The sequence below is a fragment of the Rhinocladiella mackenziei genome, assembly GCF_000835555.1.
Source record: "Rhinocladiella mackenziei CBS 650.93 unplaced genomic scaffold supercont1.9, whole genome shotgun sequence".
Lineage (NCBI taxonomy): Eukaryota > Fungi > Ascomycota > Eurotiomycetes > Chaetothyriales > Herpotrichiellaceae > Rhinocladiella > Rhinocladiella mackenziei.
This window is the reverse complement of record NW_013550596.1, coordinates 525,591-552,595: the sequence shown is the minus strand read 5'-3', so window position 1 is coordinate 552,595 and position 27,005 is coordinate 525,591. Positions and strand designations below refer to the sequence as shown.

Genomic DNA, 27,005 nt, shown 5'->3' with positions numbered 1-27,005 from the left:
GTATCCTTCGACTTCTGTGATCAGTGTGCCTATCCTATGGGGAAACAAGGTCCCATCTCCATTTAAGTTCCCATTCATAGATAGGCCCGTAAGTTATGACAATTACATTCATGGATACAGGCACCAGCGACCAGAAAGATCGCGTAGGTACGTAGGCAGTCTCGATTCACCTTCTCACCCTCGACAGAGTATCGGCCGCGGATTTCCTGGGCTTCCTCCTTGTCCATTGCCCTCGTCACCTGCGCGACGCAACTTATCACGTGGGGCACCTGATTTCGCGCCTCTGGCTAAGGCACCTCTTAGTTTCTCCGACTTCACAAACCATCCCTCCTCAATTCGCCAATAAAAGGCATCAAATGACGTACACACTGGCCAGCAGAGGGGAAAAGTGCACCATCCCACCTCAAACCTAGGCTCCACGGTCACATAGGGCGAGTTGATCTGTACAAGCGAGTAAGAAGTGGGATGGAAGTGTGAGAGGTGTGTCCTAGATTCAAAAATCTCAGATACTCAGGGGAGCGGCAAGAGGTCATCCCTCCATCCATATGCCCACAAGGTATACCCTGGTCTTTGTCCTCGCCCACCCACTGGGCTCATTGTCCATCGTCCCCCCTACAGTAACGGTCAGTCCTGACAGCCCCTCCTTCTCAATCGTGATACTCCTAAATTTACCAGCCGGGAGAAGAATACCACCATCCCTTGGGCCGGTTGATTGAACGGAATAAGTCCCATGCATATCATTCCTTCGACAACTCACTCTAGTTCCTCCATCATCTGACCACTCCTCTCCAATTGCCAGTCAGCCATGAAACGAAAATCTACCACGGATCTGTCTTCCACCACTTCCGTCTCCCAGGGTCAAGACTAGGGTCAGGAACGCGACCGACCGGCGACCCGATCTGACGCCCTTTGCGGTTTCATTGGGGCCATTTTCCGATATTTTTTGGGAATGATTCGAGTTGCATCGGGGCCCTTTTCGAGTGATTCGGAGACGTAATTATGCCCTAATGCGCGTCATTTCTGAGCTAAACGGTCCCCCCCTTCACACTACTTTTCCTCTGTTACCCATCTGCTTTCCTTGTCCATTATCAGTGACGATTCCGTGGAGGGCTTCTTGGTCGTTTGGGTGCAATTTCTTTTGTCCAAGTCAGCCCCCAGGGTCGCAGAGGTCGCCAAACTCTGCACTGAGCTTAAAACTTTGGGCTCCAAATGCGCGATTCCGGCCAGCCAAGTGCCCCCACCGCCCACCTCTAGGGCCAGCGTCAAGCCTACAATTCCTAACCTTCTAGCGCCTTTCTGGAAGGTTGCGCAAAACCCACCCACCCATCGCTGGGGTGCCCACAAAATGATTAGGGCCGGGGAGGACCCTCAGGCTGCCTTGCGACCTGGGCGAGCCTCTAAGTCTGCCTAGCAGCACGCATGAGTAAAAATTACCGGTTGCCTTTTTTACCCCCCCCCCCTAATTCCCCCATCTCGGCAGGCTGTGCTGACTGATTGCGTCTTGGAAGCACCAGCTCTTTCGTCCAATGTTTGTTGCTGATCGGTGTTGACTCAGAACGTGTTGGATTCTTCTCGTGTCTTCTCGTTTCGTCAATTTCGTTTCCTGAAATTTTCAGCCTTTTCAGCCTTTCGGTTTGCTGGACAACACACATACGCTGGTCAAAGCATGGCGCAGCAGGTCCTCCCTGATCCAATTTTCATAGCCCGTTTGATCGCTCAGCTGTGCAGCAAAGTCCCCCTTGTTTTCCCGGCTCCCTTTGGAATTTCTGCCCCCATTCCTCCATTGGGCCCTTTGGGGTTTCCACCATTTTCACCACCGCCATTTTCCCTTTTGACTCATCCAATCGATTCTAGCACTTTAACGCGAGTTTTTGGGGTCGTCTGGCGTAATATTTTTGGTCTCCTTTCTCATGGTTTCGGCCTCTTCTAACTGTATTTTGTTTTATGACCATCACCCGCAAGCCTTCTTTGTATCCGGCCGGAGTTTGACCGTCCTATCAGGTCCTCTGTCTTCAACGTGAACTCCTCTTGATGAAGCAGAAGACCGGCCTCAAGCTGATTAGGTCTTTTCAGCCACCGTCCCCTGTTTGCCTGATTCGACCGAAAAAGTGTTTGTGGCGGAGAGGTCCTTTTCAACTGTTCACAGCCCACCGACAGGTTTACTTGTACCGTTGAAGAACCCGGATCTTCTGCTTCTCCAGTCATCTTGTCGCTTCACTTCCCAACGTTTTAGGTCTCGTAGAATTCATCCCGGTCCAAGATACTCACGTGCAAGGTTGTTGCCTTGAGGAGAGGGAGCCTTTTGGTCATCGCCACATGGTCCCGCCTTCCCAGGGATTCCCCAAACGAGAGCTTCAAGTTGTCGCCTTTCTCTGAGACAGAGGAACTTTCCGTGACAGGTATTTTTCCCCATACCCATCCTTCATGATTCGTCCCAGAGATTACCGAGCTTGAAACTCGCCTTCTTGCCTCACTTCATCCCAATAAGACCGCAAAGTGTGGCGTTGCTTGCCGCCGTTGCTGCTCCCTGTCCTTTGACTTCTCGGACTCCACCCACCTTCAATCGTCGTTCCATACTGTCATATTTTCATAAAGGTTCCATAGAGTCCTTATCCGTCATCCTTCATTCTTCTCTCAAACAGCCCAAGGTGCCTCTTCAGTCACCAGTATAAAACAAAACATCATCTCCTCTCCGACACACGAACAATCATGGTTGCCTTTCAATCCGCCAAACACAACACTACCACCGCCTCAACGTGCCATCGCACTTCGACCTTGATGGCGACCTCAAAACAGACAATGTTATTGACCAGCCGGCCGCCACGGCCAACGCCTCCACCACCACCTCGTCCACAAGGACGTAAGTTAAACACCTTCTTGTTGTATGCCCACCAACAATAACTAACGAATGAATAGCATGGCACCGCGGGGGCCGATGACGATGATGGCGGAAGAACAGAAGAAGGAGAAAGGGATAGAGAAGAGGGGTATGTTTTTGTCCAGACGGAGAAAAAGGAATATTTGTTTACTGACGTTGATTTTCTTCAGGGGGGGATTTTCGTGCCCTTTGGCAATTGTCAAAGTGGTTCCCCATCAGGCAACTTAGGCGACTTGGGCGACTTTTCACCACCTGTATCACCACATCAACAGCGAGTTTCTTATTGTATCAGGATTTCTGGATAGATGGGCCACCTGTGAATTTCCCATTGATTTGCACAACACTGTATCAGCATACAATAGACGATAGAGTTTTTTATGACCAAGGTGGCGGTCCTTAGGATTAGGTTCAGGAATCAATTGGGACTTCTTTCAACATTAGCAAACGAGCAAAGGGACAGACAGCACTTTTATCTTTTATACGTCCTTCACGAGCAAATGAAGGACGATCACATTACTATACTACTTATCTACTATTATCTCTCACGCACAGGCGCTTGGGTTGGGCATGAATGCAGCACCAAGATCAAGGAACCGGGCATTCCATTTTTACCAATCAAATATTGACACAACACCAAAACGTCTTCTCGTCTTTTCATTCCACAGAACTCCCGAACCAGTCGGTTGTCGACCTGGCCAAGAAAAAAGGTTTTATCTCAAGAATATCGATTCCCCCCGATCACGCAAAACGTGCGGGGTATTCTTGTCGTCATCACGCAAGTTCGCATCCTGAATTCGGAATTTCGTACTTCGAGTTGTACGTCCCAGATTATCGTCGTGTCCTATCTATCACGTTCCACATTTTGAAACAACTTCCAACAAAGTCTCCTGACATTCATGTATCGGAAAGTCTGCAAGTCTAACAGGCTCACATCACACTCTTCGGGCCGGGTCGGTCTTTCGTCAGCTGCAGGAAAAACAACTTGGTTATCAGCTGCTGAGTTGTTCAAAAACTTTTGGTTGACAGAGGCAGACGCGTGAAGTTGATGGTAAGAATATTGTGGTAGTTGCTTACCATAGTCCTCCTCGATCTCCCGGCGAAGACGACCTACCAGGTCGAATTTCCGGGCGTGAAGCTCAAAGTCCGAAGACGACTCGGCGTTTCGCTGCTCTTCGACAGCGCCGGTAGGTTTGGAGGATGAGGAAGACGAGGAAGAGGCAGTCGGCTTTCGGCTCAACGTATATTTGTGAAACGACACCAAGTACTCGCCGATGGCTTCTTCCATCTCTTGAATCCTCCTGTCTGCTTGGTCGGACGTGTATTCCATGCCTGTCTCGTTAGATGGGGAATCCGCCAGGAGGCGCAACGCCAATTGCGCTCTGCCCAGGAACATCATAAGGATAAATGCCATGCACAAGGCGAGATCGGTGCGTGCAGTCGTCAGTTTCTGGCTGACGGCCATTTTGAAGAGCATGTCGTGCAGGGTCTCAGTGAGTTTCTTGGCGGCGTCGACGGCGAGCGGGAGCACCGTGGCTTTGAGGAAGCGATTGATAGTTTCGGGCACCACTGTGACGTCGCGGTGCGCTCCTGGAGGACGGCGCGATTCAAGGTTTGCTTCGAGTTGAGGGATAGCATGGGGGGGGACCGTGAATTTGTTGAGCAGCAAATATTCGAACCAGAGGAGGCTTAACGAGGTCTTGAGGACGGCGTGCTCGTCGATGTCCTTTCGGTAATATTTCCCGATCAAGCCGAGGATGGTTGTTTGGAAATCCTCTTCCTTTTCCTGGTAGTATTCCATTGTCCAGTTTTCGAAACGGGTGGGATCATCTAGCACTTGTTCGAAGAGCTGTTTGAGTTGTTGCCGGAGAAGATTGACTTGGCGAGGCAGATCGCCGTCCTTGACGAACATGATGATCGGGGGGCTCCAGGTTCGGTGTTTGCCGTAGGATTTGACGCCATTGGCGTTCTCGATGGCACGGTATGCGTGGCGGATTTCCGGGGCGAGGTCAAGGGGGTAAAATTCTTTGACCATAACATATAGGGGTAGCCCAATGTTCATGTCCAAGGGAATCTTGAAGTTGGGTCGATCTGACATGGTAAAAGATGAGTTGGAGAGGTATTGGAACAGCTTGTCTTGTTGGAGGCGATAGGTCAATTCATCTGTAATTATCAGCAAAAAATGGCACGATAGGTGGGAGATGACAAGTCTGACCCGGGAAGAGGATTGATTTACATCCATCCCAGTTGAAATGGGCACGGATACAGTTCTTGGGGAATTTCCGTCGGTCTTTGGTCGAGCATGTTTGGCAGGGAACATTGAGGTCACACTTTTGATGGGTGACATGTCAGCCGATCGGTCGCGAGATAAAGCAACAAACATCCCCTTGATCTTTACCTTTTCCCTCATGATTGTGCAACGAAGGCATGCTCCCATCCGTCGAACATCACTAGCTTGTTGTCTTGCGGTTTGGGACAGAGGCCCTGTTCTTCCACCTCCTCTTTCACGGCTGATTGGTGATGATGATGATGGATGCACATCCATGTCCATGGCAGAGGGAGGAGTGGTGACCGTATTGGAGGAAAGATCTTCGTGTCGAAACGGATACGGATTCCATGGTTCGTTACTGCACGGGTATCTTTGATAACTGCTCGGTGATGGACCCCTTTGAGAAATAAATTGAGGGATTCGAAGATATCGTTGCGTTTCAACGTAGGGGGCACGGACATCGATGCCAACGACATCCTCTGCATTAATGTGTTAGTAAGTATCATCTTTCTCTTCTCGATTTCAGTCCTATCCAACCTGTCATCTGATGATCCGGGTCTGTCGTATATTCAGAAGTAAAGTTTGGTGGTTGCCAGGACCTCCCATTCACACGATCTGTATGGCGGACGGGGCGATATATCGAGACAGTTGAACTCGTTGGAGTATCAGCCTCCGGAGACAGATTTCGAGCATGTCCCAAACCAGCGGTATAGCTGCTGGCAGCAGCGCTCTCGGGAGAGAGTGTTGACCGGTTACTTACGGGACTGAGAGCATCTGTTGTCTGTTCGAACCAATGTTGGGCTGGAGGGATGGCCAAATGTGGTAACCAATCCTGTCGATGAACACCGTGGAGATACGGTACCTGGGACGGTAGAGGGTACTGAGGCTGAGAAGAGGATAGCCCACGCTGATTGGGAGCTACGTTTCGAAGAGGGAATTTGCCTTGAAGGTGGCCACTCTCACGAGGGCGCCGCCCCATTCCGCCAAATGAGAATGAGGCTGAGGCTGAGCAGCGACCAGTCAGGTCGATCCCCAGTCAATCCAGTCGATTTCTGGGTCAAATTCCCCCCAGTCGTCGCCCGAAGGCAGAAAGTTGCCTGAAATGCAGATAATCAAATTACCAGCCCTAAGAGGGCGATGTGGACAGGGAAACGAAATGGTAGAAAGAAAAGGAGGGGGGGTAGGGCAACAAGGCGTCCCGAGAAAGGGTTTATGAACACGATTCAGGAGCCGCAAGCCGCAAGTTCCCATGGAGAGATTGGGCACATGCGACTAGAAAAAAGCAAGGAGGACGACGCATCGGCTGTGCTCGCTTCACAGTGCCGGATGCCATTGGAAGATTGTACAATGCATCAATCACCTGGGCGGGGAGGGGGGTGGTTCAAGATGAGGTAACGTGTTCGTCCGTTGAAAGCGAGTCATGATCTCTAACAGTTGTTGAATTCTAGAGAACAGCTGAGCATCGACTTGCGGGCGATGAGCATAGTATGGGTGAGCATCCCAATCGGGTTTCAGGAAGCGAAGGAACTTGCATGAGGACTAAGTCGACGGCTTGATATGCAGCCTCATTCACCGGTCAGGATATCTACCACCCAAATTGCGTGCTGACCACCCCTAGCCCGAGAAGCGTAAAGGTCTAAAATGTTAGACTGGTTGTTTTCTCTGCCGATGGTGGCCGACGAACAAACACGGTTCGGTGGCAGCCGGCCTAGTCAAGTGGGCCAAGTGGTGCCATCGTGGACTGTTCGCATGCAGCGACGTCCTTCCATGATGCCGGATGGTTGTTAGATGGGATGTCTGCCGACGAACTGGGTGTACGGCAAACTGGAAGACAGATACGATTGGTCTTCAAGAATGACAGTGTCGACGTTCAAGAGACACGGGCAGCCGAATACAGGGCCATCATCCAGGTGACGAGAAAGAAGAGAAAGAGACAGCTACAGGAATCGGCAAGTCTTAAGTAGACATTGGAATCGTTGACTTTTAATCGCCACTCAACGAACGGGCATGCGCGCCGAAACATTATTGGTTCGACCAAAAGAGTCAACCGTATGTCCACCAGGTCGAACCACATATTTATACGAGAACTTATCCAGCTCAAGAGTCCCTGTTCCAGGGTCGATGCCTCCAAGGCCATCGCCGGATTGGTCGACGTCGTCGGCTATGGGAACCAGTAACAGTGGGGAAAGAACGATTGAATATCAGAATCATGTTCCTGGTGGACTCTCCTCCAGTTGTCCGACCTCGCTATGCTAGTCATCAATAAAGTGCCGGGTATCCCTTTCTCATGCGAGACTGCTTTTCATCCCCATGATAAACGCCATTCAAACCCGTTCCAGCCCAGTGCAACGCCAGTAGCAATAAACAGGGCATGAGTCGAACCCTTCCGCACGCAATAACTACCTCTGACCTTTCTCAAACAGCATATTTGGCCTTCGCTCTGGTGCTGCCGGCATGTGCTGCATCGGTGTGACCCGAGAATTCAAGTACGTCATTTGGACCAATCTGAAGGACGTCCTTGAATCGTTGGCCAATCTTCATCAATGTGTCCCTTCCACCGCCCTTTCCAGTGGTGCGAGTCCACAATCCAATTCGGTAGAAACTCTTTCTGACATTCACGACCACGCCCATGATCTCGTTGTCTCCCTCATCTTCAAGAGTCTCCCCGATGGCCGCCAATTGAGTGTGAAGCCAGAGTTCATCAATATTGATCATCTTTTTTTCCTTGAATTGATATGACCATTTGCCGCCATGTTTGTTCTGAGGATCTTCCCATTCGGGACGAACTCCTTTCTTGAATAGATGGTAGTCTGATTTGAGGCTGAGGTCGGAGCAGGCAGTAATGTTGTTCTGCAAACAGTTAGATCCTGTGCAACGGTCACTTTCATCAAAGCCTTACATAGATTCCCCAGAATTCCTCGACAGTATCAAAGGTAATCACCTCCTTGAGGAGGTCGTTCCAGTTGTCGCCTTTGGATGACGGCGGCTTGGTGAACTTGTCGTCCAATTAGTCACAATTGTATTCCGATCATTGGACGGTACCCACCCAAAGACTCCAGGTATTCAGCAAAGGATGCTTGACGTTGAAATTGTTCACATCATGGAAGACGGTCTTGATTTCATCAGATGAAGAGGGGGCGGCGTTCTCGTTGGAGATAGGGCCATGGACCGGCTGAGCGATCTCGACTTCCGCCATGATGGAAAGGAAAGTGATGAAACCGGATTAAACCCGTGGAAGTTTGTGTACGTTGAAATCAGAAGAGAAAGAATTGGCGGTTTAAGGTGGGCGGTTGTGGCAAAGAAAAGAAATCGCCGCGCTCCTTATGACAAACGCGATATTGCGCTAAAGCTGATGGTCAAAAACGGATTGCCGCTCAGTAGATCAATTCCGTGTATTCAAACACGAAAATACAGGCACAATATATCGGCAGCATGGAGTTTGGAAGGTGGAAAGATTGTCGAAATTCGATTTTTGAGATGCCAAAAACAGTTTAGCTTCGAGAGACCACCAAAGCCCGCGGCTTCTTTTCGGCAGGGCAAAACTTATTCAATTATTCGACTCTGCACCGGCGAATCCATAAAGATGCATTGAAAATTACTTGAGTTGCTTCAAAAATGAGATGATGAAGGGTCTATGCCGTTTCCTCTATTGCTACCTCCCGTCTCACCCAGGCATATTTATGCAGTAGACATGCGGTGGTGCACCCTTACTTGGAGCTGTTCAAGTAACTCAAGAAACAATTCCAGCCCAAGCTGACAACATTCACGACCAGTACTCGATGCTCCAATGGTACCAACTTAAAGTTCACAGCCTGAACCGCCGGCCACAGGACCCAATTGGCCTTGAGACCTGACATATAACTATTTTCAAGCTTTTCCTGGGGATCACTGCCCTCCATTATCGACATACTGGAAAGAAAGAGGAACAAATGTGCTGATACAAATACAGTTTGATCGGCCAACACTCGGGCTGCAATGGTTGCGTTATGTGATTGAAGGTTGATGTTTTTCTGCAGAAACGAGTACCATTTGGTGGCTGCCGGTCCAAAAACGCCTGTCCAAAGTCAGCATCTGCTTTCAATATCCTGTGTCGGTTCAACTTACACCCGCCATACAAGACCATTCGTCCCGTTCGTGCGACATCGTGGTTTCTCAAACCTTTCCGTTCGACAGCTTGCTGCGCCAGTGTATCACCCGCACCGAAGAGGACCTGATCAGGTCAATATGTGCTGGGAGACGAAGAGGAAAGACATACCGCTGTAGTGACAACTTGTGTCAGGAGTGGCCGCTTTGCCAGCTTGGCTTGATACCTAAATGAATAAGCTCGCGTTATCATATAAAAAAGGTTGACCCAGTCCATACGTACCAGTTCAACATTTTGCCTTTCCTGCTCCTTGTGAATTACCCAGACTCTTCTGTTAGTCTATGGAGGGCGACATAGTAATGTACAGTCCACTTGAATTTCTCCCCCCAAAATGCCTTTGAAGCCGACAGAGGTTACCGATGACGAGAAAAACCAGGGATATCTCAATTCGTTACTGCGCCATCAGAGAGACGGCTCGAATACCTGTTCCTGATAGGCGGCCGCCAGCAAAACCCCTCGCTAAACCTTCTCCTTCCGAGCTGCGCTGGAAATTTCCCTATCAGTCTTAGCGTTAGGGCACATTATTCGCAAGTCTTGGCAGAGATTTCGCTCAAACTAGAAGCGCAGGCTGCGCTGTCGCTGGGATATTGAGCATTACCAATTCGCAAACCAGGAAGCGCACCTTATCAATTCAATTTCAGGACCAAAGACCAACAATATGGCTGACGCTCCTCGTGGACGTGGAGGATTTGGCGATCGAGGTCGTGGAGATCGAGGCCGGGGAGATCGTGGTCGAGGACGACGAGGACCTCGACGTGGTGGTGCGAAGTCTGAGGAGAAGGAATGGCAACCGGTTACCAAGTTGGGACGACTCGTCAAGGCTGGCAAGATCCAGAGCATGGAACAAATCTATCTGCACTCTCTGCCCATCAAGGAATACCAGATTGTCGACTGGTTTTTACCCAAGCTCAAGGATGAGGTGATGAAAGTGAGAAAAAATAAAAAAAATCCCCCCTTCCCCTCCTCCCCGGGGTGACATTGATACGGATCTCTTGGGGAACAGAAGATATTTGAAGAGCTAGAGACTAATATACTAAACTCCCAGATCAAGCCTGTCCAGAAGCAAACTCGCGCCGGTCAACGGACCCGATTCAAGGCTATCGTGGTCATCGGCGACAGCGAAGGCCACGTCGGTCTCGGCATCAAGACATCCAAAGAAGTGGCCACGGCCATCCGCGCCGCCATCATCATCGCCAAACTCTCCGTCCTTCCCATCCGACGAGGCTATTGGGGTACCAACCTTGGTGAACCACACTCCTTGCCTACCAAGGAGTCCGGCAAATGCGGTTCCGTCACGGTGCGATTGATCCCTGCCCCTCGAGGAACTGGTCTTGTCGCGTCCCCCGCTGTCAAGAGATTGTTACAGTTGGCTGGTGTGCAAGACGCATACACTGCGTCTTCCGGGAGCACGAAGACGTTGGAGAACACATTGAAGGCAACTTTCGTGGCGGTCAGCAACTCGTACGGTTTCTTGACACCCAACCTATGGAAGGAGACCAAACTCATCAGAAGTCCTTTGGAGGAATATGGTGACGTGTTGAGAGAAGGCAAGCGATACTAGACAGAGAGACGACTTGATAGAAATGGGGACTAGTCAAAGTTGCATTTCTCAGCAAGTGAGGAAAAAAATCAAACAAAACTGTTGTGGCAAGGCGTATGGACGAAAACGATAACGTCTGTTGGTTGAGAGAATTCCATGATTCAAATCGGCCTTGACCATTCTATTTTTCTCTTTCCCCCCCATTACATTCTCTCCATATGCTCATTTGTAACGTGATGATGACCTGGTACCGTTGTACATCTGGGAAACCAGTGTGAAAGCATCTAGCGCCAATGATCCGAAGCCATCGGGCGTATATTTTCATGTAAATACAGCTGAGCTGTCTTCTTCTGACAAAGGACAGAGCCCTCTCAGACCGATTGCATCCATGCTTGGTCGAGCATTGAGCCCCAGCCCGCGCGATATCCCATTGACCCCAGCTCTTGACGATATCAGAACGACGTCTAGTCCTCTATAGCCATCTCCTCCATTGCTTTAACGGCATTCGCCAACTCCCGTATCCTCTGTCCAACCCGACTTTGAATCTCCTTACCCACTTCGGGATCACTCTCCTTGACGGCCTTCTCAAAGGCCTCCTGCAGCATCTTCAATGCATCCTGTGCCGCCTGCCGATCATCAGCGGCATATACCGTTTTCTTCTCGGTTTCTTCGGCCGCGATTTCAAACTCGTCCTTCGCCGTGGCGTACAGGTCGTTCAGATTCTCCATCAGTGCGTCCGCAGTGGGTGACTGGGCTCTGGGCGACAAAGATGTGTGGAAGGAAGCGATTTGTCGCGAGGGACCCCACCGTCGTGCATCGAGTGGTATTAATGAGCTCGTGATGGATCGAGGACTAATGGCGGCGTGGCGAAGGGGAATTATTCGTCGTGAACGGGGCGAGGCTGAGGTTGCCGTCCTTTGAAGAAGCCGGGCGGGCCCTCTCGATATCATTGTTCGTCTATGCATGGATTGGTGGTTGAGGAGACAATGGTACAAGGTGCTGTGGGATAGCAATGGAAGCGGATACTTTCATGAGGAACTTGAATTCATCGAGTGGAACCGAACTCGACGCACGCGAAAGACGCCCGTCTGCCCATTGAGGAAATTTGCGAGTTTATGCATGATAAATCCGGGGTAGCCTCAGGCACCTGATTAGGCTAGCTTACGGTTCTGTTCCCTCGACACGGATGTCCATACATGTACTTGCTCTGAATACGCAGTGGCTTTGAGTTTCTGATTCCTAGCTTTCAAGACTGCAGCGACGAACTAATTAATATACACGGAGACTCTATTATAATAACTATATTTGCTTGTATGTCACCGGGTAGCTGCGTACCTAACAACAATCATTCGACAAGACAAACACCAGTGGTAAAACCTTTGACGTCAGCAACGGAATTGTCGCGCCCTCGTTCTCATAATGATACAAATAGGTCGACTTTTGACACTCTCGTCTCCAAAAGCATCAGATATGCTCGGGAGGAAATACTGACTCACTGCAAGACACTTTTTACTCTTCTGGCAGAACAGACAACCCTTCACCAATGACTTCAAACGCTGAACCAGGACGTCCGAATCCCAGCACGGTTACTGAACATCTCGCGGGCACCGCTCAATCATGGCATGGGAAGATCACGCCGGATGGACCATTCCCTCCACAACGGGGTCGATATCACATGTACATCGGATTGTTCTGCCCTTTTGCGCATCGAGCGAACCTCGTGCGACATCTAAAAGGACTAACGGAACTGATTGACATTTCCGTGGTGAAGCCCTACCCCAAGGGTGACGAGCGAGGGTGGCCAGGCTGGCAGTTCCCCCGCTCAGATGACGAATATCCCGGGGCAACGGTGGATCACCTCTTCGGCAGCAAGTGCCTGCATGAAATCTATTTCAAGGCTGATCCACAATATAAAGGGCGGTACAGCGTACCGGTGCTGTGGGATCGCCAGACTGAGACGATCGTAAATAACGAGAGCGCCGAGATAATGCGAATTCTGCAAACAGGGTTCAATACAATACTACCCGAGGCGTATGCACAGGTGACATTGTATCCGGAGCATTTGAGACAGAAGATTGATGAAGTGAGTACCTGGATGCAAAGGGATTTGAACACGGGGGTATACAAGGCGGGATTCGCGGGCTCCCAGGAAACATATGACAAGAACGTGTTACCTGTCTTCGGCGCATTGAATAAACTGGAGAAGATGGTGGCAGAGAACGGCGGTCCATATATTCTGGGTCAGGAGCTCACCGAGCTAGATATCAGAGCGTACGCGACGCTGATCCGTTTCGACACCGTGTATGTGCAGCACTTCAAGTGCAATCTGGGCACGATTCGGCACGATTATCCTCAGCTCAACAATTGGTTGAAGAATTTGTACTGGAACGTCAACAGATTCAGGGAGACAACCGACTTCCGGCACATCAAGGAGAACTATACCAAGAGCCACTATGACATTAACCCCAAGGCTATCACGCCGAGAGGGCCTTATCCGGATATTGAGGAAGGATATGAGGCCGATTTGGGTAAGGTGAAGATTGGAGGTATCACGATGCCAGAGGTGGTGGAGTGGGAAAAGCAACTGCCGTGAACTCTGAACAGACGAGACGAGACGGACCTTTCTGGGCGCCCTGATTCTTCACCGACTCGAGTTGAAGTTGGCCGGCTGGACCGATCCATGAGAAGGGGGAAGTGTCGACAGTGTTGCAGTAGCAGACGCCATTCGTGACTTGGTTATTCCTTACTTGCATACGGAATACAACCGAGTCCATCGTGCTCCGCGAAAGAATCTGGCGGTCAAGCTTGTTGCGAATCGCTTTGGAATAATAATTTCTGTTGAAATATCAAGGTGGTCGAGGGAGTATTTGAGATGTTTTCTCCCAAGCAACCTCGCCAAAGGAGAGGAAATGAAATGAAATGAAGCGACCCATTCAGCTAGACAGATGCGATATGAACTTGACCAGTAATGAATCGAAGATGAAAGGACGGAAGTGAGCAATCAGGGGTGTGGAGGACTAAGCGCAGGTACAACGTTAAGTCAGCTAGATGTGCACCTTGCCAGATGCAGGCGCGCGCCGCTTAGTGTTGTACGCAATAAGGACTGGTGGAATTTTAGCATGTGCGTAGTGTGATTTGCTGTTTTAGGGCATCTTTTAGTTGAAGTGGATAGCCTGGAACCTCACGAGCCTGGTTGGTACGTTCTCTCTTTGCTGGAGTGCCCGCAACAGAAGTATCAGAGTATCAGAGATTTTCAGTCTACTAGCAGGCTAAGAGACCACTCTTACTCCGAACATCGTCTCAGCTATCTTTTCTTCCCTTCAGTCAATTCTCTGGAAAATTCTCCCAAGTGGAAATTATGGAGACTGAATTTCGTCTCGTCTGGAGAAAATTGTCCCCAACTCAGGATCCAGGCTGGACTGGGCAGCGCCATTGCTAGACCAATTAGGTGATTGAGGCCTGGTAAATCTACCCCTTGTTGGCCCCGGCTGCTTTTCTCATTTTCACACAGGGCCAATCCCATCTGGGCGGCAACGAACGCAGTCAAATCAGCCTCCTTTTTTCCCTTCTGAAATCCGAGTCCCTGGCCAGTCCCCATGTCCAATGTGGCTTCCCGTGGCTGCGATCTAGTCCGCATCCGGATCTAGTCCGATCACCGGGGCTGGCCCTCGAATTGACGACGCGCATTACCTTCTCGCCTTCTCCTCGACCAACCCTTTGTCACAGGACCATCGTCGTGTGCTCGCAATCCAACCTCTCATTATAACCTGGAAATGAAGTGGAAAAATTTCATCTCGTTGCCGAACACCTGAAACAACAGGGCAACACGGCAATGGCGCAACTGTCTTCATGGTTTGTCCGAGGCACTTCGCACATTTACCTCCTTCAAGGATTGTCTCCCGAGACTGACCGATGTCAATCTACGGAACATCAGTCTGTCAATGGGCATGTGCTCCCTTATCATTCCCAGCAAATCTTACTGGCCTGATAGAATCATGCCCCCTGTTCAATATCGCGGCTAATGAGCTTGACAAGCCCTTGATCGACGCCGGTCCTCAATCACCGCAATTCAAACAAACCCCACCTGAGGCCTAGCCTCGAACCCGTTCAAAGCCTCATCTCTTACCCCGGCCAAACATTTTGCTCCCGTCTGCGAATGCATATCCATTTGCAGATTATCTCCGGCGCCTACCAGACTTTGTCTCGGTTGCTGCCAATGGCTCGGTCATTTCGTCTGTTCAACTGCACTTTAACATGCCCTTGTCTTGCTGACCAAGTTTTCCTATCTGCTTCTAGCCCTGTGACCGCTTTGTCGTTAACGAAGTCATGTCCTGTCACATTCATATCGATTAAAGTCTAGCTACAGGACCTGCCAACTTTATCTTCCAACCACGGACCCCAATCACGGTCTCAACAGGGACTTCGTATGGCGACTCGATTTTAGATGTCTTTGCTAGAATACCAAGGTTGTGAAAGAAGGAATATTGATTACCCGAAGGGATTTGGGAAGGGAGGATGGATCTTCCGGCCAGGAATGCAAGCATACCTGTCATCAAATGCCCGGGCTGTGGCGAGGATGTTGGGATGGCCGCCATGGCCGACCATCAATGTGCATCCTCGATGCCAGGTATTTGGCGAATCACCATTTTGGCGGAACATCGCGACAAACTGACATAAACAGTTTCGAACCTGCCTTCCCCTCTCCCTCGAACAGATTCAGCCAATAACCTGAGGAATATACGATCGCAACGTCCGCTCTTGCCCAAAATTGACGCTGCCGCGGCCTGTAGGTTGACAGGTATTCTATCTGATAAAGTCGACATTGACAAGCCATTTTAGTCCGACCACCTGTTTTCCATGGTGAACTCACACCTGCTAGCAGTGGACATAGCTCTATGGTATCTCCCGTGAGCGCCACGATCGGACCCAAGTCTCCATGGCCGGCCGTTCGCAAGGGATCAGGACCTGGGCCTCGCCGACCACCGTCTCCAGAACTCACCAATCTTGACTGCGCCTTTCCTCCATTCCCAATGCCTTCGAGAGCACCGACCACGAAACGACGAGAGAGAGCTGCCACCCAACGAAGTGACACCAAAAGGTCTAGATCTCGGGATGCCCAAAGGCCTCCGCGACCAGATGGTAGGCCCTTTCCATTTACAAGAGCAGGATCATCGAATAATTTGGCCCAAATGCCGCACGAAAAACATCAAAGTCACAAGCAGTCTCGACCGTCAACCCCTGCCAGCAGCGAAGGGCAATCATCGGTCAAGAACAGTGACAGCCGTCAACCGAGTATCGACAAATCGGCCCAGGCTCAAGCAGCCCCTGAAAGCCAATCGTCAATTCCACTGCCCAAAACAGACGAATCTGCAGGTGATAATGTTCCTTCCTCCCAAATCTTGAGGACACGCACCGAGCCTGTCCTCCACAAAGACATTCCAATCGATCACAGCCTTCGCGCGTTTAATTTTGGCGACACTGAAGCCAACAGATTTAAACCACCTAATACCAATGACTCAATGCGGAGTCATTCGCCGAATATCGACGACCGGCCCAGAGCAGAAACTGAGCCAGCTTATAAGTCGAAAAGACCTCCCCCGATTGCCAGTGATCGGCAAGTTTCTCCGTTAACCAAGATGAGATCGCCAACGACACCACAGCCTTCCTCGGCCGGCGTGCTGTCTAAGGGTTTGGGAAGATTCTTTGGCCGACATCGATCACAATCAGCTAGTTCTCGACGTGAGGTTGTGCGACAGGCTTTGAGTGATGAACCTGACGTCTTCGAAAATCAATTTGCGGGCCAAAGCATTCTCAGTCCCGACAGTGACCGTTCATTCCTCACAGCAGAACCTTCTCCAATCTTGACATCGCCCTGGAGGTCGCCTGATCCATTACCAAGTCATGAAGAATCGCTGAAAGCTCTCGAAGGACTAACACCAGCCCCTCCTGCTGCTCCAGTGGTGGTTATTGAACCCACTATCGAGGAGGAAGAGGAAGCTTCCAAGCCCGTCCCTGTGTCCCAGCCAGAAATCGTGACGCAACCGGAACCTCCTGCCCCAGCCGAAGAAGCCATGCCCGAACGTCCAATCACTCAACCTCGCGAAGCTCTTCGACGGGCATCAATTGACTCGACTTCCTCTTATGGCTCGGTGGGCTTCTCTGAGCACACGGCCAGCTCCAGATCTAGTTCTCCTCAAACGGATTCTCTGGCTAGCAAATCTGGGGGTTCACATCTGGACGTGAAGCCGTCTGATGTCGAAGTCCCCGCACCATTGAGACCCCGACTCCCTGCGTTGTCACCTGACTCGCCAACGGATCCTCTCTTCCAGCAAGGGCGTTTATCGCCCATTCCGGACACCATCCCCCGACCAAAAGACTTGTCTGGACCTCTTCTTCATCCGGTGCCGAACGAACCCCACGCGGGTTCGATACCAGTGCAAGAAACCGAACCAGCCACGTCAAGCACCAAGACCAAAACGGCCACGCCGAACAAGGGTGTCTGTCGTGGCTGTTCTCGAGTCATTCTTGCGGCACAGAAGTCTGTTTCGAGTGCGGATGGTCGGCTGACCGGCCGGTATCACAAGGAATGCTTTGTATGTCGCACCTGCAAGGCCACATTTCCCACCGCCGAATTCTACGTGCATAGTGACCAACCATATTGCGCGTACCATTACCACGAACTGGAGAATTCTCTATGTGCTACGTGCGGAAAGGGGATCGAAGGGCTGTATATGGAAACCGCCAACGTAGCGGGCCGGGGCAAGGAGAAGCATCACCCGGAATGTTTGAAATGCACCACTTGCAAGGTTCGACTTGACCACGACTACTTTGAATTGTCCGGACAAGTGTACTGCGAACGAGATGCGTTTCGACAAGCCAACTTACCGAAATCTCGCGACAATGCCCCCAGTCGACCCAGTCCACTGATCCGAGAGTATATCAGCAGTGGTGATCCAGGGTTGGTGAAGGGCAGGAATTTCCCGGAACGAAGAACCACTAGCCTAGTGAACATGACATAAATTTACGACAAGCGAGGAGATATAATGGATAAGGAGACATGTTTGTGGAGCCCGTGGGTAGAACTGGGGCTAGGGGCCAGTGGGGATTGGGGACGAATTTTTCCAGTGTGCACGACGAAGCGAACATTGGGATTTTGGACTTGAAGAACGATCTTAGTTGGACTTTTTCCCCCTCTTTTGACACCAACACTGACGCATGTACAAAAGGGAGAAAGTCGACGACTTGGCGAGGTCATGTGCAGGATCAACAGAACTCGCCACAGGGTGGAATGAACGCATTTCATATACATACACGTAGTGTATATTACTAAACTGGGCCCGCAAAAGCACGTTCTATGTTGGTCTGTCCGATAGGCCATCGGGCCAATCAGGACATCTTATCCTCTCCGGACTGAGACCGGCGGTTGATGTGCTGGCTATCCTGGTGGCCAGTTGCTACACGGCATGCACATGGGACATCCGGGGTCTTAAATGGTTTCATCTGTCAAGCGAGCAGCCGGATTCGATGGACAACTGCCGAGAGAAGGGAGTAGTGACCATCGGAAAAAAAGATTCCACTTTCTAAAGGCTTAGTTCGACTGTTGCGACCAGGGGGACGAAATGCGACGAGAACTAAGAACGTCGTGAGACTTTTTGCATGCCACGGAAGTTGAAAATTGGACCGAACGCACGTCGCGTGACCGTCGGTTTAACCAGAGATTAGTGGACGTTGGGAGAGTGGGAGATTGGTCGCCTAGGCTCAGCCGGATATAAAGACTAGATTCGGAGGGATACGGATGCGCACATTGGGACGGGGAAAATGGGGATGCAGACTACCATTTCTGCATGTCAAAATGCAGACTAGATGCACATGCGAAGACCATGGGATGAAGGCGGTCCAGGCTGATGGGACGGGTGAAATGCTGACGGTTTGTGATGACGAGGTGGCTGAGATGGAAACGACGGTACTTACTATCTTGGATCGAATGAACGAGATACTCTGACGATGGTAGAGAAGACAAACGGGATATCAACTGATTTGATAGATCTTAATATAGGAAACCAAATACAAACATGAACGGCAAAGCGGCGGACAGGCAGCAAAACGAAAGGAGGGGCATGATCTGTTATCGATTGTGATTGTGGGCTTTTTCCTCGCACCTCGAACCTCGTATCAAATTCCATTATCTGCATTAGTAGTGTCTTTCTATCTAGTATCTGCTACTTGTGGGTGCTGAGCCTTTCCCATTAGTCAGAGCCTGGTGACCTCCCACGCTTTCTGTCTGGCGGCCCTCGGCTGGTACATTGGCACAAGTACAATAATCTTCCACTCCCCCAACTTTCTCTCCTACCTTTTCTTCCTTCTCAACCACAATTCTCGTTGAATATCTGACCGTAAAGCAATCCAGATCACCGCCCGGCTGTGATCTTTTCCCCAAGCTTCCATCAACCCAGCAGGATCGCTTCCGAGTGGTCCGCTAAACCGCCAAGACGTTTTCAAATCTTTTGCCCTCGTCAGTACCACCCACCAACACCTCCAATTTATGTCTCTCCTTCCCATTCCCCCCTGTCACTCTACCAGACCAGTACTGGTACCTGCATACCACCCCTGGACAATGGACACAGCTGCATATCTGTCTGGCTTGTCCCTGGCGTCATCGCTCCCACGCACCATTTCGATCGACATGCCGTCGACCGACTTCGGTGATTGACTCTTTTACACCACCATCGCCTGAGCTTTCTGATATTGCTGGTCCTATTTTCAACTCTTGTTCATTCTTCCAGACCGCTCTCAGTATGATCGCTAACATATCCATCTCTTCAGGTCGCACCACCCGTTCAACGGTAACCGACGCTCTTCCCCTCCTGGAGGAGCATCGGATTCACCCAAAACTCGATAAATCAAGCATATATTAGAACCGCGTTCACTTCGCCGCGAGAGAGAGAAGGGGGGGCAGAGATTTCAGCCAATCTTCTCCAGTCAATATGGCACCTCACGCGGAAGTAGGCGTCGGTACCGTGAACGGGTATAGCGCTCACGAGGCTCAACCATCGACCAAGGGTCTCTTCACTGTCAACTCGCCCAACGTAACTTACACTGACGACCATATCAAGAGTAAATACGTTTATCGCACCACCGCCGTCACCAAGACTGCCGATGGCAAATACACGGCGTCTCCTCAGGAAACCACTTACGACTTCCAAGTCGACCGCAAGATCCCCAAGGTCGGCATGATGTTGGTGGGATGGGGCGGTAACAATGGCTCCACCGTCACTGCCGGAATCATTGCCAATCGTCGTGGCTTGGTTTGGGATACTCGTGAAGGACCTCGGGCTGCCAATTACTATGGCTCGGTCGTCATGGGCTCCACCATCAAACTCGGAACTGATACCGAAAGTGGTGAGGAGATCAACATTCCTTTCCATGACGTCTTGCCCATGGTTCATCCCAATGATTTGGTTATTGGTGGTTGGGATATCAGCAGCATGAACATTGCTGCTGCCATGGATCGTGCTCAAGTTCTCGAACCCACTTTGAAAGCCATGGTGTACAAAGAAATGGCTCTCATGAAGCCCTTGCCCAGTATCTACTACCCCGACTTTATTGCTGCCAACCAGGAGGATCGTGCCGATAATGTCCTGCCGGGTAACAAGGCATGCATGGCTCATGTGGAACAGATCCGAACCGACATAAGGTACGCCCATCCTGTATCACCGATCTCTTGTCGAGTAACGCTCACCGATGCAGAAACTTCAAGGCTCAGAACCACCTTGACAAGGTCATTGTTCTCTGGACTGCCAATACTGAACGTTATGCCGACATCATCCCTGGCGTCAACGACACTGCTGAAAACCTATTGAAGGCTATCGAGGAGGGACACGAAGAAGTTTCTCCTTCCACCGTCTTTTCCGTCGCCTGTATTCTCGAGAACGCTCCGTTCATCAATGGTTCTCCCCAGAACACCTTTGTCCCTGGCGCTATCAAACTTGCCGAGAAGCATCATGCGTTCATTGGTGGTGATGATTTCAAGTCGGGTCAAACCAAGATGAAGTCTGCATTGGTTGATTTCCTCATCAACGCAGGTATCAAGTTGACCTCGATTGCCAGCTACAACCACCTTGGCAACAATGACGGAAAGAATTTGAGTTCCCAGAAGCAATTCCGTTCCAAGGAGATTTCCAAGTCTAATGTTGTCGACGACATGGTGGCGGCTAACACCGTCCTGTACAAGAAGGGCGAGCACCCGGACCACACTGTCGTCATCAAATACATGCCGGCTGTCGGTGACAACAAGCGTGCCTTGGATGAATACTATGCCGAGATCTTCATGGGCGGTCATCAGACCATCAGCATCTTCAATGTGTGCGAGGACTCATTGCTCGCTTCGCCACTGATCATTGACCTGGTCCTCGTTGCTGAAATGATGACTCGAATTCAGTGGAAGGCCGAGGCTGCTGGTGAATACAAGGGCTTCCACAGTGTCCTCAGCATTCTCAGCTACATGTTGAAGGTAAGGAGTCGTCGGTAATGGCTCTCAGTCATATGGCTAACGCGATCTCTCAGGCACCCCTCACCCCTCCTGGCACTCCAGTGGTCAATGCCCTCGCCAAACAACGTGGTGCTCTGACCAACATCTTCCGTGCATGTGTCGGCCTTCAACCTGAATCTGACATGACGCTCGAGCATAAGTTGTTCTAAACGCGTTCGGGCAAATGGCAAGAAGAGCAGGTCTCGGAGACCTTTCGGAATTAAATTGCGATGGGTGGCTAGACTGCTTTTCTTACATTGCGAACGGCGAACAGGTCATGCAACGGCGAACCAACCTCATCATCCTCCTAGATTGCACAAATTGCTCTTGAGTTTTTGTTTTTCCTTAGTGTGTGAAGGCCGACCGTGGTCACTCTTTTGATACGACTAGTATATCCGCAGCAACATCGATATATTGCTCTGATACTGCTCTGAGGATTGATTTCTTGCTCATTCTGTCCAAGCTCCACTGTATTGTGACATATCTGGCTGATATTGCAGGCCTATGAAATGATCTACTGCCGTTATATCGACCTTGTCGCTTCCCACCAATATTTCTTGGCGATCTGGGTGACGTTTATCTCTCCGTTTCATCGACTTTGTCAACAACCACACTTGAGAATATGGCCCAATCATCCTCTCCACTTCGACCCAACCGGCTGCCAGATGTCGAGACGCCATCATCCTCAAGCAGGACATCACTCAATCAATATCCTATCCATAGCATCTCCAGCTGACACCTGAACCTCTTCGAGCCTGTTTCACTGGCCTCCTCGTCAACCTGCAAAGTCGCACCCTGAATCCCAACGGCTGTACAAGATCACTCTGAAGGACGATACACGGAAAATAATGATACACACGTCTGCTATGTTGAAAAATATTGAAGACGATTAACCAATGCTCAGGCCAATCTATGGTCTCTCGATACTGAATACAAACTCATGTTGAACAACAGAGTCATCGTCTGGACGATACATATTGCTCTCCCAGTTTGACTTCATCTCCATCATCCATTTGGACATCCACAGCCTCTTCTGTCCCGACAAATCTATTTCCTGAAAGAGATGTGGGCTGCAGCATCATTTTGATTCCCTCACAGGGTAGTCAGATGAACTTGAAAATCGCTTCCGACATTAATCTTGATGACATTGCATCTCTGGACGACTTATCAACGACAGGGCAGGGAGAAAAGACGTACAGTTGCTAGAATATGTACGAGGTACGTGTTCAAAATTGTTGGAAGATACCTTGTCCAAAACATCTTCTATCGTTCAACGATTGTCAAGTCCAGGACATTGTCCCTCATTTGTCATAGCATTATAGGGAGGAGCCTCCCACTGACTTCATCATACCAGGGCATATTCATTCCCACATTCAAGAACATCCTAGCTGTCACCTCAGCGCCGTCGATCCTTCCCTCCTAACCACTCCTGTCAAACTCATCCTCAAAGACCCTCTTTACGAAAGTGCAACTACATTCAGGTCTTATCGAACCATCCTTCTCATCACACGCTCACGATTTGTTGGGCGCCAGTTTATGGGCCTCTCTCACAGATCGAGAATTATCGTCGATCCAAACGACTTGACCGCTAAAGGGCTGAGAAAGTACTTTAAAGACAGAGTCTTCCATGTAACCGCAACAAGCATGCCGAGTGGTACGAGTCCCTCGACCGGTACTCCTCACTTCCATTCGGCTCGTCGGACCTTTCCGCCACGTAGCTCTGTTTTGCATGCCTTGTTACAGTATGGAGAAGCAACGTTTTCCAATCTTCCGTAGACGATGTGCACAGGGAAACTGGCGCAATTGCGCCTCAACCATGAAATACTAGCCAGATTCAGTGACGAGGCTGGCGGATTGTGTCGCTCATCTACGACAAATACCATGAGTTCAACTGACGGGTTGAATAGAGGTCAAGTCAGAACCAAAGACAATTTGACGTCGTCAATGCCACCCTTCCCCTTCATCACCGACAGAGAATATGAGTCTTCCTGCTCGGTTGCCACCCTTTTTATGGCGTCGAAGCCGTCCATCCTCCCTCGACCCCGGTCTCGCAAAACCGAAAAATATTTACGAGAGATCGAGCAGAAGCTTCTGTGGTCGAGAATCGTGCTTCAATTATATGGGAATAGGGATGCCAACATTGACGAGATATCAGTCACTAGCACACCCAGGGAGGAGGGCGTGTCAGGTGACGGGGGAGTTGTACTCTTGGATGTGAGATGGAGTGATCTTACCTCTTATGTTTCTTTCAGCCAACGAGATCAAAAGCGGATCAACTCGTGTGTCAAGGCGGTCAAAGCTACACCAGAAGTATGTGGATGTTGATGTAGCGGTGTGAAGATTGATGTGGACGTGGATTATTGATGATATCGACGTGAGCTGGATCAGAAGTACATATGACTTGTTCTGTATTGTGTGGAACTGCTTACCAGAGACTTTGCGGAATAGACTTGATGACTTTCTCCAGACGTTCAAATCCCAGCCACATGTGAAAATAGAGCCAGTGGTATAGGAATACATTGAACGTAATTATTGCCTGATCGGTCTCTTCGTCATGGCTACCATCCTCGTCAAATACTGGGTTTTTCGTACTGAGAGCCCAATCGAAAGTCTGTTTCTTCTAATTCTTTTGCCTCCTTGTCCATCCAGGACAAATCTGGATATCTTCTGGTTATCCAATTTCCACCCCGAGAGATTACATACCACCATACGTGGTATCTTTCAAGCCGCTTAAATATCCGTTCCTCGCGCTTGATTTCAATTCTTGCAGTTCGTCTGATTTCACATTTTGCAGGTGTTTCCATCTCAGTCGATCTGATGACACTTCCCCGGTTATCTCATATCGCTCTTCTGTAGATCTGACCGATTCTTTCGTTGTTTCGTGTCATGTGGACGTGGTGGCATGCTTGAATGCTGTTCGGCGTTGTATCGCCTTAGCGCCCGTTTCTTTTCCATGCGCTTCGTACGTAACGGGGCATACTTCAAGCACTTCCCGTCACGATCCTCGTCTCTGACATCGAGATTAATACCTCAATTCCTCTTTCTTTCTTTCTTTTTTGGGTTTCTCTTCTTTTGACATGGCAAACATACCCAATCATCGACTGTCGTCAGTATTTCAAAACCCGCCCTTGGCAAGCCCATACAAGACACCCACACCAGCCTTGACCCCGTCGACGATATGAACCTCCTTGCCTGCGTCGGGGCCGAGTTCTTCTCCACACGCAGAACGCACCGCCTCCTCGAGCCCGACCATACCTGCACAGCCGAGACAGATTGCCTTGACCTTGGATCCTGAACCCTCCACTGGGGCACCACGTCCGAGCAGCCGTTTCGTTGCATCCATCATTTTTTCCCTCACTTCCTCTGTGGGTAGATCATGTAATTCGCTCGCATTGAGTCCTGTTGTTTCGCAGCCGTGGAATCGCCCAGCTGGACTCGCACCCACGCTCACACCTGGAGAAGGAATCCCTAAAAACGACTCCACCGCACTCGGCAGCGCCTCTTCCCAAACTTTCCCCGTGGAAACGATCCCAAACCCATCCTCCTTCTCGGTCAGGAGTGAGAGGCAACTTAAAATGCTTGCTTCGAAGATACCTGTGACATGTTTCCGTGCGCTTTGACACTGGGTGCCACTCGTCGCGGACCCAGTCAGAGCTGCGCATTCGCGTTTCAGGAGAGGCACGAGAGGGTGTTCGCTGTAGCAGGCGACGAGGAAGGCGTCGTGGTGGGCCAGCAGGGGAATGAGGGCCGGGAGGCAGATTTCCGCACTCGTTGCGGCATCGGAGGGCGAGTTGATGCTCGGGATCCCTGGGGAAGGGGAGGTGAAGTAGGTGTATTCCGCTGATGGGTAGCCTAGGGCGTCAACGACGGGTTTCAGTGCGTCGGTCATGTGTGTCGATGCGTTGGGGTTGATTATTAAGATGCGTACGGGGTGGGAGTGTTCATTTGCCATCTTGGTAGCTGCGAATTTGCGAGACCGGTACTAGGAATTCGGAATAATTTGCGAAAGATAGGGTTAAATGAATGAAACTTGCACTCCGTTGAATGTCTGGTATGATGGATGCTCTGGACAGATCGGAGGCGATTCAAAGTACAAGAGGGAATAAAGGAGTGTATAAGTGTCTGTTTGGATGTCGGATGTAGAACCGTTTCAATGAAGATATTTGTTTGTCTACGGGAGAGAGGGGTTACGATGTGATCGTTATCTCTTATCACGATAAGTTCATATCGGCGGTGGCAGGGGATTCAGCCCAGTATTCTTTAGATCATTTTCTTTTTATCTAAACCGTTCAAGGAGGTCCGTGGCCAGCAAAGGTCAAACCTTGGACCCGGAGTCTTGGGCCCCATCTTCCCTTTGCCCACAACTTGGAAAAACTAGCCCGCCACAACGAGTGGAGGTGGTGGTCACGGATATCGTGGAGGTAGCATTTCGCGTCCCGTTGGCCTAGGTATGTGAGACGGGGTTTGCGGTGGGTTAAATCCAAGGAGTGCGAGATTATCAAGTACGGAAGACATGTCTTCTTGTGGCAGAATCCGTTTCTTCCGATGAATTCTTGATGCGGATCGGTATGCCTCGTCTCCTATGTCATGCAATATCTTCTAGGAGAAGAAATACCCAAGTCAAACTTCAGAAAGACCGACATTTCTAACACATTCCTTTCAACAGTAACCAGGACGACGGCCTTCATATCTGCAGCGATATACGTGACACTTTCACAAACCATCACACTAGTCGGTCCGGTGTATCCGCGTTTCCCATCCGCAACGTTCTATAACATTCTCATCCCCCGGGACATAATCTCACTCACACTCCAGATTGCCAGGGGGATCATTTCGTCCACGACGATCAGCTAGAACATGGCTGGCGTGGAATCACGCTCGCGGGTTTGGGGATTCCCAGTTTTGGCGCTGACTGTCTTCATTAGCCTCGCCATCGACTATGCCATGAGATGTTGACGAATCCGACTTCAAAAAGACGGACAGGAGAAACAAGGAGGAGAAATGGGTGGGGATCCGTTTCTGTCCCTTCAATCCAAGGGTTATCCTTTTCATTTTCCTTGCTCTTTTCGATAATTCGTGTCCTGGTCCGCTGTGTGTATCGGATCGGTGAATTGAATGAAGGCAATGAGGGTGATTTATTCCATGAGCAGGGACTGCTGATTGGACTGGAAGAGTGTAAATATGCCTCCCCCCTTCCCAGGTTCATCCCTCTTACATTTCCAGTGGAGTTCTCATCGGTGTGAACAAACTGACAGATCATCGGGGAACAGAATCATTACAATAGCCATGTTTGGCTCTGAATGTAACTCACCCTAACCCTGTATTTGGAAGAACTATGGCTTCAAAGCTAGACGCGTCGGGCGCCGATCTCTGTTGCACGGAGGGAGATGTCGAGTCGGAGGACGGGTTCAAAGTCTGACAGCGGCCAGTTCACGGAGCATATTGCTGAAAGACCTGTAAGTGGCTATGAACCAGGTGGATATTTAGTGAGGATGGCCGCGAGATCCGGAACTGGTTATCATTATCACCCTCATATAGAATTGGAAAAGAGCAACTGCAGTTCGTCAATCTTCGAATGTCGCTGCCACTAACCGGAGCCTGATTTACCTCGATTCTTATAATCGATTCGGAACATATTTCCAGTTCTTT

At 50.2% G+C, this 27,005-nt stretch overlaps 9 protein-coding genes across 9 annotated transcripts; 4 read left to right on the top strand and 5 right to left on the bottom strand.

Annotated features, from left to right (window-relative positions):
• Positions 1-3,719: 3,719 nt before the first annotated feature.
• Z518_10405 (uncharacterized protein) lies at positions 3,720-6,123 on the bottom strand (the record flags this gene model as incomplete). Its single annotated transcript, XM_013411948.1, has 4 exons — positions 3,720-5,038; positions 5,091-5,205; positions 5,274-5,623; positions 5,682-6,123. 4 exons carry the CDS (start codon positions 6,121-6,123, stop codon positions 3,720-3,722), a joined length of 2,226 nt encoding a protein of 741 aa, XP_013267402.1.
• Positions 6,124-7,559: 1,436 nt separating this feature from the next.
• On the bottom strand, positions 7,560-8,340 carry Z518_10404 (uncharacterized protein; the record flags this gene model as incomplete). Its single annotated transcript, XM_013411947.1, has 3 exons — positions 7,560-7,994; positions 8,044-8,139; positions 8,191-8,340. The coding sequence occupies 3 exons, from the start codon at positions 8,338-8,340 to the stop codon at positions 7,560-7,562; spliced, it is 681 nt and encodes a 226-aa protein (XP_013267401.1).
• Positions 8,341-8,851: 511 nt separating this feature from the next.
• On the bottom strand, positions 8,852-9,521 carry Z518_10403 (uncharacterized protein; the record flags this gene model as incomplete). The annotated part of the gene is made up of 4 exons (XM_013411946.1): positions 8,852-9,198; positions 9,249-9,354; positions 9,400-9,454; positions 9,511-9,521. 4 exons carry the CDS (start codon positions 9,519-9,521, stop codon positions 8,852-8,854), a joined length of 519 nt encoding a protein of 172 aa, XP_013267400.1.
• Positions 9,522-9,946: 425 nt separating this feature from the next.
• Z518_10402 (40S ribosomal protein S2) lies at positions 9,947-10,849 on the top strand (the record flags this gene model as incomplete). The annotated part of the gene is made up of 2 exons (XM_013411945.1): positions 9,947-10,216; positions 10,334-10,849. 2 exons carry the CDS (start codon positions 9,947-9,949, stop codon positions 10,847-10,849), a joined length of 786 nt encoding a protein of 261 aa, XP_013267399.1.
• A 443-nt stretch (positions 10,850-11,292) lies between these two features.
• On the bottom strand, positions 11,293-11,778 carry Z518_10401 (uncharacterized protein; the record flags this gene model as incomplete). Its single annotated transcript, XM_013411944.1, has 1 exon — positions 11,293-11,778. One exon carries the CDS (start codon positions 11,776-11,778, stop codon positions 11,293-11,295), a length of 486 nt encoding a protein of 161 aa, XP_013267398.1.
• A 593-nt stretch (positions 11,779-12,371) lies between these two features.
• Z518_10400 (uncharacterized protein) lies at positions 12,372-13,421 on the top strand (the record flags this gene model as incomplete). The annotated part of the gene is made up of 1 exon (XM_013411943.1): positions 12,372-13,421. The coding sequence occupies one exon, from the start codon at positions 12,372-12,374 to the stop codon at positions 13,419-13,421; it is 1,050 nt and encodes a 349-aa protein (XP_013267397.1).
• Positions 13,422-15,723: 2,302 nt separating this feature from the next.
• Positions 15,724-17,847, top strand: Z518_10399 (uncharacterized protein; the record flags this gene model as incomplete). Its single annotated transcript, XM_013411942.1, has 1 exon — positions 15,724-17,847. One exon carries the CDS (start codon positions 15,724-15,726, stop codon positions 17,845-17,847), a length of 2,124 nt encoding a protein of 707 aa, XP_013267396.1.
• A 1,965-nt stretch (positions 17,848-19,812) lies between these two features.
• Positions 19,813-21,526, top strand: Z518_10398 (uncharacterized protein; the record flags this gene model as incomplete). Its single annotated transcript, XM_013411941.1, has 3 exons — positions 19,813-20,522; positions 20,576-21,338; positions 21,392-21,526. 3 exons carry the CDS (start codon positions 19,813-19,815, stop codon positions 21,524-21,526), a joined length of 1,608 nt encoding a protein of 535 aa, XP_013267395.1.
• A 2,945-nt stretch (positions 21,527-24,471) lies between these two features.
• Z518_10397 (uncharacterized protein) lies at positions 24,472-25,308 on the bottom strand (the record flags this gene model as incomplete). Its single annotated transcript, XM_013411940.1, has 1 exon — positions 24,472-25,308. The coding sequence occupies one exon, from the start codon at positions 25,306-25,308 to the stop codon at positions 24,472-24,474; it is 837 nt and encodes a 278-aa protein (XP_013267394.1).
• Between the last annotated feature and the right edge of the window lie 1,697 nt (positions 25,309-27,005).